At 31.7% G+C, this 10,179-nt stretch overlaps 2 protein-coding genes across 2 annotated transcripts; one reads left to right on the top strand and one right to left on the bottom strand.

Moving 5' to 3' along the window:
• The first annotated feature begins 12 nt into the window (after positions 1–12).
• On the top strand, positions 13–1,056 carry LOC113521343 (aprataxin). The gene is made up of 2 exons (XM_026906864.3): positions 13–578; positions 782–1,056. The coding sequence occupies exons 1-2, from the start codon at positions 152–154 to the stop codon at positions 937–939; spliced, it is 585 nt and encodes a 194-aa protein (XP_026762665.1). The 5' UTR covers positions 13–151; the 3' UTR covers positions 940–1,056.
• A 1,844-nt stretch (positions 1,057–2,900) lies between these two features.
• Positions 2,901–8,742, bottom strand: LOC113521342 (uncharacterized). Its single transcript, XM_026906863.3, has 5 exons — positions 8,336–8,742; positions 5,545–5,711; positions 4,624–4,849; positions 3,996–4,325; positions 2,901–3,536 (listed from the first exon to the last, which is right to left on the bottom strand). Exons 1-5 carry the CDS (start codon positions 8,530–8,532, stop codon positions 2,912–2,914), a joined length of 1,545 nt encoding a protein of 514 aa, XP_026762664.2. The 5' UTR covers positions 8,533–8,742; the 3' UTR covers positions 2,901–2,911.
• Between the last annotated feature and the right edge of the window lie 1,437 nt (positions 8,743–10,179).

Here is a 10,179-nt window from a genome sequence, read left to right as displayed (position 1 = left end):
GTCATTGTCAAAATTGTCAAAGCATTTCCTTCACATTTTGTGAAAATAATGTAGGTAAATAAAAATAAATGAGGTAGTTATCCAATAAGATATTTATTAATAGTAACAGACTGCTAAGTGTTGATGGAAAAATTGAGTAATTTGCTTAAAAATGAGTAAGAGAAAATTAGGAATAATGACTGGATCGGGTACAACAAAACAACCAAGACATTGGTCCTTAGGACTTCTCGGTTCAATGGAAGACCCAGAGTCTATTGTTAAAAAGACAGAAAGGATTGTTGTCATAAGGGATAAATACCCTAAAGCAAAAATCCATTATCTTGTCCTGCCTTATGAGGACATTAACAGTATTTATAAGCTAACCGAAAAACATACTAGTCTGTTAGAAGAATTTGGAAAACTTTACGAAGAATTAAAAGAGAAACATAAGGAGAGTAACCTTCGAGCCGGCTTTCATGCAGTGCCAAGTATGCAAAGGCTGCACATGCATGTCATTAGCACGGATATGATATCACCATGCCTAAAAACTAAAGTGCACTGGAATAGTTTTACAACTAGATTTTTTATACCATATCAAGGTAAAAATATTTATTAATTAAATGGGATCAATCCTTATGGCTCTCTATAAAGAAGACAAATATTCAAATGAAAATAAAAGTTGATATGATGATGAACATTTTAAATTAGTAAATTTCTTAAATATAATAATAATCATCCTGATACTATGGGGCAAACACTTTCTAATTCTCAGCCATGCTTAAAATTACTTATTTTATTACAGATGTTCTAAAAGGTATAAAAGAAGATGGTGGGATCAAAAAAATATCTAATGAACTTCACAAGAGTTTAATGTCAACAGAATTAATATGTAATCAATGTAATTTCAAACCTAAAAATATGCCTCAACTAAAGGAACATTTATTGACTCATGTGAAATAGTTAAATATAATATAATATTTTTTTATTATTTATTGGACTCTGTGTGGCAAGTGATCTGGTCATTAATTTTGGATTCTGTGATTAAAATACTTGCGAATATAAAAATACTACACTGTATTGAAAGAAAAGTCTTCTTTCACCTATAATTTTGCAGATTGGACAAAATGCTTAATTTTTATAGAGTTGAAACATGTGTACTTAGTTACCAATAAGATTACTCCAGATAACTTTAAAATGTTATTCTCTAAAAATAGATAATAATTATTTTTAGTCAATACATTGAATATGGCAGTTCTAATACTAAAATGTCATTCTCTGAATTGTTTGTGAATAGTGGATTATAATGTTTTACTTAATGTTTATTGGAAATATCACAGAATTGGAGTCCATACCTATTGAATAAGTTCAAATCATACAACCTTCAAAGATTATTTTTTTAGAAATTTAAAAAAGGCTGGGATAAGCTGAATTCATAGGCTAATTTCCAGTACATGACCCAATTAAAGCACCTCAGACTTAACTTTTACTGCACTTAATACTTATAATCTGTCATCCACTCACAGACTAAATTCTTTTACCAAAGCATTTATTAGAACCATTAGTGTGATCAAACTTTCATTCTGTTTTTCTCAATTGCTATAAAAGCACATTAATAACTGAAAATTGAACATCTATTTATAATGTCTTGTATTTGAAAATGTGCATTTCAGATATTTGTTTAAAAAAATTTAGATAAAAATGCCTACCATAGGATTTAACTCATGGGAGATGTTAAACAAAAACTTGTATCAGAAACAGAAATATACTAATTTCTTTAGTTCTGATCTCACTTATTATAATATAGTATTTGATCTAATTATTACTATGGTAATTGTTCATTAGTTGATTAGGAATAAAAAATGAAAAGACTTGAAATTTTATCAAATTTATATTCATGTCCAAAAGCAAATTTCCTTAAACATGGATTGCACAAATTTTCTATTAGCATTTAGGATAGCAGTCATATAACAAAATACTAAACTTATTCAAAATAAAGGATGGGAAATAAAAATTCATATCACACTATGTGTGATATGAATTTTTATTTCCCTTTATCTTAATTATATCTTACAAAATTATAGGTTCCTGTCACTCACACTGCATATCTTGCAAGCATAGGCATATATAAGGAGGGAAGCTGGTGGAATTGTATCCACCCCACAATTATCTGGTGTCTCATCCAACATGTGAGACATGACTTTTTTTTTATAAGGAACCAAGCCCTCCTCTGAAAAATAAACTAAATATGCCTACATATTATATACATTATTCCATATGTTTAGTACTTTGACATATATAATTACAATCTTATTTTAAAATATATAACATCAAACCAATTAATAAGTTGCAACTTTTAGACATTGAATAATTAGCAAAATTAAAATAAAATGGAAAGAATACCACTAAATTGAGGAATATTAATGAAGCTGATAATAAAATCCTGTAAATATAAGTAAACATTTTCTTGCTCAACCAAATGTGATCTGTTGTAAATAATGTACATAGTTAAAAAAAATGCAAATAATTTCAAAAGAATTTGTATTACATAGATAAGACTAATTAACCTTCTACATTTAATGGTTTTCTTTTGTATACTTAATGTATAAATTTTAAAATGTAAAATATCACTAATCCAAAATTTTACTTATTTATTATGTTATCAATAATATGTGACATTTCAAATTTTTAGTTTCAATGACTATAACAAATGCTCCACACCTCTACATCTTTACTCTTCTGTAATTTTTCTAATAAAATTCTATTTTCAAAATATGTATAATTAAAAATTACATTATAAAATCGCCTTTAATTTCAATTTAACTAATTCTCGTTCATTAATTACTTATTATTTATTTATCATTCCTTTGACTTGTCACACATAATAGATATTTATATACACCTTACACTTATATTTTCTTATAATTCTATAAAATCAAGAATCACTATAATAATAACTTTTAAATGGTAATTTATTTGATCGTGGGCTATCACTGTCTACCAGACCACTGGATGTATCACTTACAGTATCTTCTCCATTAGGAGTATTATAGATTGATATATTTCTCCTTTTAAAAGCTTTCTTTGTCCCATTTGTTGTAGGAGTAGAAGAGTCATCAGTGGTATTCATATTATCCATAGATGCAAATGTGCTTTCAGGAGAGCATATTGAGTTTTTTAAAGATTCTTCACCATTACATTCTGTTGGTGTATTGGGTGGAGGCAATGATAATTTAGAGCATTTCATTGGGGTGTATTCTACTGAAGATACAGAAACTCTCAATGTTTCACTGGTTGAAGTAACATTATTATCATCAGGAGATGGTTGTGTAAGGACTCTACCTGAGCGAGCCATCACCACTTGCAAAGGATCATCAATACACAATTTATCACATAGATTCATTGTTTGTGGATTCATTCTTGGATTACTTGGTGCACATTTTGGGGCCCGGGGATTGTAAACCGGTGCAGTCCTCACAAAACTATCTTCTTTAATTGTCAGATCTTGCATTATGTTTAAAACATCATTTTTTTCTTCTTCTGTTGGTCTATAATCATACCTAAAAATAAAAATTACACAAACGTTAAATTGGTAAACACTATTACTAGCAAATACTAACATTATGATCCTGGCATCCATTTATAATATTTTATTAATCAGTCATATTAATTTTCAATACTTTTACAAGCTTATTAAATAATATACATATAATATAGACTGTCGTTTGTAAATAGTTTACTTATATTAACTATAAGTAAGCACAAGTTTCCAAAGTCAAAATAAATACAAACATAAAAAATTCAGTTAAATAAATATAAATATTTGGATTGTGTGAGAATCCTTGAGGACTTTGACTATCTGTAGGTGTTAAACTGCTACCTCACCAAGGTTCTCACATTGATTTTAATATGAATTTATTGAATTATATGTAAAGATAAATTATTTTTATATTTATTAATTATTTTATAATTATTATTATATGTAAAGATTTTTATATGTATGGAATAGTAAAATGTACCTTTCATTTCCTCCAGGACCAGGCATATGACAGTCCATATTTTTGACACTCAAGAGATGGTTTGTACTTTTTAATACAGTTAGCCATTCTACATCCTGCTTTAGAAGTTTATCACCATCATACTCTTCAGGAATGTCCAATATTTGCAAATGTCTGCGTTTCGGTAAACATTTGTCTAATGCAAGAAACTTAGTTTCTGTATTATCTTCATGCTTAACAAGTGCAGCAAATTGGCAATGTAGATGAGCTGCAAACCAATAATCTGGTTTCAACTCATGTAGTAACTTTTCCGCTGGCACACTGCCTAAATGATTTGTTTCAATATCTTCTCTGTAAAAATAAATATGAAACTGTTAGATAGGTGTATATGGAGACAAGTGAAACTGAAACCTAATTTATCAAAATTATTTATTTATTCTTTAATACAAGATATATGCACACAGTGAATTGAATGCTAATGTATTCTCTCGCAGCCAATATTAGTGAAGTGTCAGAATGTTTGAATGTGGTACTAGTATTAATTGATATACACACATACTATATTTTTTGGTTAATTAAATATAGGCTATGAACAATAGGTACAGGCTAGATGTAATAATATAATAGTAACAGTAGTTGTTATACATACCTTAAAAATGGTTTTCTTCTCAATAAATTCTCAACGTCACCATAATTAGTGATGCCTCTTGGCCAATCATGGGACAACATGACATGCACTTTTTCATTAAGTTGACTCAATCTGAACACATCTAGTGATCTTACATGATACACTGATCGTAGAGAATTTTGAGAATAAGGTGGACTCTCCCACAACCCTTGTAAATAGTCATGACCTTTAAATATTCCTGATAAACCTAAAACCAAACAAAATTTTCTTATCACACCATCCTAAGCAAACACAAACAATATGATCCTTTTATGGTTTACTTAGGAGTTGGAAAACTTATGTTAATGCAGGCATCTATCATGCATTAATGTAATCGCTGGCCCAATCTCGTGGTGCAATATCAGAAAGGAGAAGGTGGAATAAAAGAATGAAGTCATTCTAAGCACTCCCCATGAAATAGGCTTATATATTGCTTACATACAATAACAAAGTTATAAGCTCTTTTGATAGATAGTAAGTCATCGAAAGCCATAAATAACACTAAGATAATTTTGGAATATAATATTATACTAGGAATGGGCACACTCCTACAAAAGGGTTATGTCTCTGACTGGCTATTGTGTATGAGACTGCACAAGCTATTTTATCTTAGACTAAAACAGTTATTATTATTATATCAGCCATTAACTATCCACTTGTGAATATAGGCCTTCCCTATAAGGGGAGTTTTGCCAATAATTGCCCTGCTTGGCAACCGCAGTTAGGCTTTGGTGATGTTTTAAGAAAGATACTACTACCCATTCCTAGACTATTAAAATCCCTTAGTCCCCTCTTAAAACACCCATGAGAAAGGAAGGTTTTATCATTAGATAATATCCAGAAAACAAATAACAAAATAAAAAAGAAATAAGATTTGATTTCATTTAGAAAATGGATTCTTACCTCCAATTCTTAAATTTCCGAACTTTATAATGCCAGCTCTGCCAAGATAATAAATGTTAGGAGCCACCCAGCCACCATATGGGAGTTCTTGCAAATAGTTTGATGCTTCATGGTTCCCACCAATGAATATAGTCAGTATTGGTGCTCTCCTTTCTCCACTATAATATCTATAAATAACATTATACATATATAGGACATACTTATATATAAGTTTGATGTTTACAAGTACTATGGACATCAGCATACTTAACACATTATAAGTGGGGGGTACCTTTTTTTTAATGGGTGATTATGCAATAGTAACCCCGCCTGAGCTAACAGTATACACTGGCAGAGCACCAGTGATAGATGACGATGACTAGACAAGTTAGCCCATCGTGAAGAATTCCACGAGTAATAACCATGATGGTTTCCAGGGAGAACCATGTGGAGGTCGACTTGATTAATAAAATTGTTAGCATTGGGGCTGTTAGACCCCCGTCATTAACAATCCCTGCCCCCCCGTGGGGCGGGTACTAGTACTAGTTTTGTGGACTGCCGTCTATCAACGGGGTATATACTAGTACCCGTTGGGGGGAAAGGGATTGTTAGTAATGGAGACTGAGAATCCCATTGCTAGCAATATACCCAACCAGGTCGACCTCCTTGCGGTTCTCCCTGGAAACTATCATAGTTAATTCTTGATGAAATCATCATGATGAGCTAACTGTTTTTAATTCTCATCTATGGTCTCATCTATCACCCATCACTGGTGCTCCGCCAGCGTATCCTGTTAGCACAGGCGGGGTTACCATACCATTTTCACCCATCAAAAAAAAAACTAGTACCCATTTTGTGGACTGCTGTCTATCTGCAGGGTGAATATTTGTACCCATATTGTGGACTACCATCTATCAGTGGGGCGGATATTTGTACCCGTTTGGAAAGTACTTATGGTACAGTACTAGTACTCATTGATTGATTTATGAAACATAAGTAAATATTTGTTTTAAGATTCTTGTGGTTGGAGGGAGAGGGAGGTTTCATTAATTTTTAACTTTGTTTACAAAAAAATAATTTAAATGACTTTACTACAGTTCTACATAAATAAGATTTTCATAAATATCATTCTACATTATTTAATGTATTTTTTGTTTATGCACACTGAACATTAAACAATTAAAATTTATTGGTTAAAGGCACAAAAAAATATTATAAAACATATTTAAATAAAACAGTTTTTAGTTTTTTTTTTTACAACACAGGGGGCAAACGAGCATGCGGCTCACCTGATGGTAAGTGGTCATCTGGAGGAGAAGGCTAAGATAGCTTCCAAAAAGTTAGGAGTGCTCAATAGGGTGAGACGATATTTCATGCCAGAACACCGCCTGAAATTATATAAAGCCCAAGTCAGGCCGCATATGGAATACTGTTCTCACCTGTGGGCAGGAGCGCCACAGTACCAACTCCTTCCGTTAGACCGCATTCAGAGTCGGGCGGCTCGAATTATCGATAGTCAACGCCTTACTGTCCGACTTGATCCACTGAAACTGCGCAGAGATGTTGCATCTCTGTGCATCTTCTACCGAATTTATCATGGGGAGTGTTCTGAGGAATTGTTCGGATTGATACCTGCTGCTGATTTTCACCACCATACAACCCGCCACAAACTAAAGTTTCATCCCAATCATCTGGACTCCAAAGAATGGTTGTGCGTGGAAGAAAGTGCCTTGAAAAACGCACGGTGGAAGACCGCCACTCGTCCAGATGATTGGGATGAAACTTTAGTTTGTGGCGGGTTGTACGGTGGTGAAAATCAGCAGCAGGTATCAATCCCAACAATTCCTCAGAACACTCCCCATGATAAATTAGGTAAAAGATGCACAGAGATGCAACATCTCTGCGCAGTTTCAGTGGGTCAAGTCAGACAGTAAGGCGTTGACTATTCGTCTATAATTCGAGTCGCCCGACTTTGAATGCGGTCTAACGGAAGGAGTTGGTACTGTGGCGCTCCTGCCCACAGGTGAGAACAGTATTCCATATGCGGCGGCCTGACTTGGTCTTTATATAATTTCAGGCGGTGTTTTCGCATGAAATACCGTCTCACCCTATTGAGCACTCCTAACTTTTTGGAAGCTATCTTAGCCTTCTCCTCCAGATGAATCCGCAAAACTGGACGTCGCAAGATATATCAACGCCCAGAATTCCTAGACTCGACTTTTTATCAAGGGAAGTGCCCTGAAAGTGAGGAGATATGACAAACAGCGTCTTTTTTTGTGGTAAACGCGGAGACTTGTGTCTTTTTAAGGTTAAATTGGACAAGATTTTGTTCACCCCAGATCGAAACTTGATGGAGTGAAGTTTCAATTTCAGACACAAGTCTATTCCAGCACTCATCGGTATGTGCTCGCGAGATCTTTGCATGACCGGTACGAAAAAGACACGAAAAAGAACAGGAGCCAACTTGACTATTTTGCAATTGTTACATTGTTTCCATTAGTCTACAGTGTAAATATATTTTTTGTTGAATAATAAGAACAACAGATAAGTATAAAATTTAATTAAAATCCAATCATTACTTTTAAATATTTTGCTAATTTTCAAACGCGAATTTTTCGCTAACCTCACAATTTTCGCTCCCTACGCAGTATCATCAGGGTTATAAGAAAGCCCGCTTAGGATGTGTTAATAAGAAAAAGAATTCAGAGTTCAGTATGGCTCAAAAGGAAGGCATGCGAGATCAGAATAAAAGTAATTTATATAAGTATACACATACATTTTAAAATAAGGAATTACAATAAGAGAAACTTACTTGTGAAATGTGCAAATTCTCTGATATTTTTCAGGGACCGCCATGGCTTTCAGATCTTCATTATTACGAACTGACTGAAAATCTCCACAGCAGATTAACAAATCAATTTTAATTTTCTCCCGGTCTTGTAAAGTTTCTATACATTCATATATTTTTTCTAGCTCTCCATGAGCACAACCTTCTACAGCAATTTTCATTTTGAACACAAAAATGTAAATTATCTAATATTGTATTTCAGTAACAGAATAAGTGCCACAGTTTTTTATATATAGTTTATACTACACGGTTATCCGTATATACTTATTTATACAGAATTATTGAATAAATAATGAAAATACAAAAGGAGCAACTGTTTAATCTAAACAAGTCGAAAACAGAGACAAAACTAACATCACACATATTTGACGTTTCAATTTTTGACTCATACAGGGTTGCCAGATGCAATTTATATTTTTACCCAATTGTTAATTATTGAAGTCGATTCTGAAATGCCAATACTTGTTATCGCTCTAAAATTAAGACGTCAATTTCATGCAAAATCTTTACTGTAAGGATCATTATGAAATAATTTTCTAAAAGATTTAAGTCGAAATTAATTTTATTTTACTTTTAATTTATAATGGTCCATAAAATTCACTGATACACTAATAGTTACACTAATATTTTTAACAGGTTTTATAACAAAAAAGATTTATACTGTCAGCCTTGTTCTATGTATATATATTCAAGGGAGATGCAAATCTTCCTTGAATATATATCCAGCAAATTATACTTTTGCCAATTTACATTTTAAAAATTAATAAAAAATAAATTGTTTTTAACAAGACGCATGCAATGTTGTGCGTGCAGAAAAAATTTATATTGTTATTCATTAAAATACGTACATATTTAACAATTTGTTGAATACTTCAATTACTTATTTCTTATAGTGTTTTCTATTTTTACCCTGCTTTATATATTCTATAAGATTTATAATTTACAAGTACCGAAACTGGTAAAAGATACACTTAAATTTCTTCAACTAATGTCACTTTTCTCTGAAAATTTTTCCAAGAATTTCATTTCCCCGAAATTTTGTAAACAAAGAACCTTTTAAACAATTTTTCGAAAAAAAATCAGGAAAAAAATATCTAAACTAGCAACACTAAAGTGAAGTTTATTTTTTATAATGGTTTTTACGGCTCTGGACGCTAGCTCCTTAAGCTTAATTCAGTTATTTCTGAATTAGTGAATAGACTATTCCATTTTTATAAAGTCTTCATAAAATTAAATAATATCAACAGTATTAGTGGTATTTTTAATATTTCTTTTTAATTTTTAATTTATTTATTTTAGATAACTTGGATCCATTTTTGTTAGTTAGTGTGTGTCTAAAAACTATGTTAATACTAAATAGCAGATTTTTTTTAATAAGGTTGGTTTCATGCCTGTTCACCCCGATTTACAGTATTCTTTGAAGACATTAAATGGCGAGAACCCGATGTCTTCAGAGTACATTACAATACAAATATATATATACCGACACACAGAACAGAGTACATTATATATATATATATATATATATATATATATATATATATATATATATATATATATATATATATATATATATATATATTGAGGCACTGCACAGTATTTATAATATGAGGGATTCATTATTTCTTAATAAAAATAATTGACTGTCCTAAACAAACACGAATGTTTCGCGAGGCGTGACGTCATTCAAGACGCCATGACAGTCATGGCCTTTTTCGATATCAATTTTGAATTCATTCCTAAAAATGCAAAATTCCTTGGTAAAATAGCTTATTTTTCTTAAAGTAATATATTTTTGGGGTAAAATA

This window comes from Galleria mellonella, unplaced genomic scaffold, assembly GCF_026898425.1.
Source record: "Galleria mellonella isolate WM207_F2 unplaced genomic scaffold, CSIRO_AGI_GalMel_v1 utg55, whole genome shotgun sequence".
NCBI lineage: Eukaryota > Metazoa > Arthropoda > Insecta > Lepidoptera > Pyralidae > Galleria > Galleria mellonella.
This window is presented reverse-complemented; position numbering and strand designations above follow the sequence as displayed.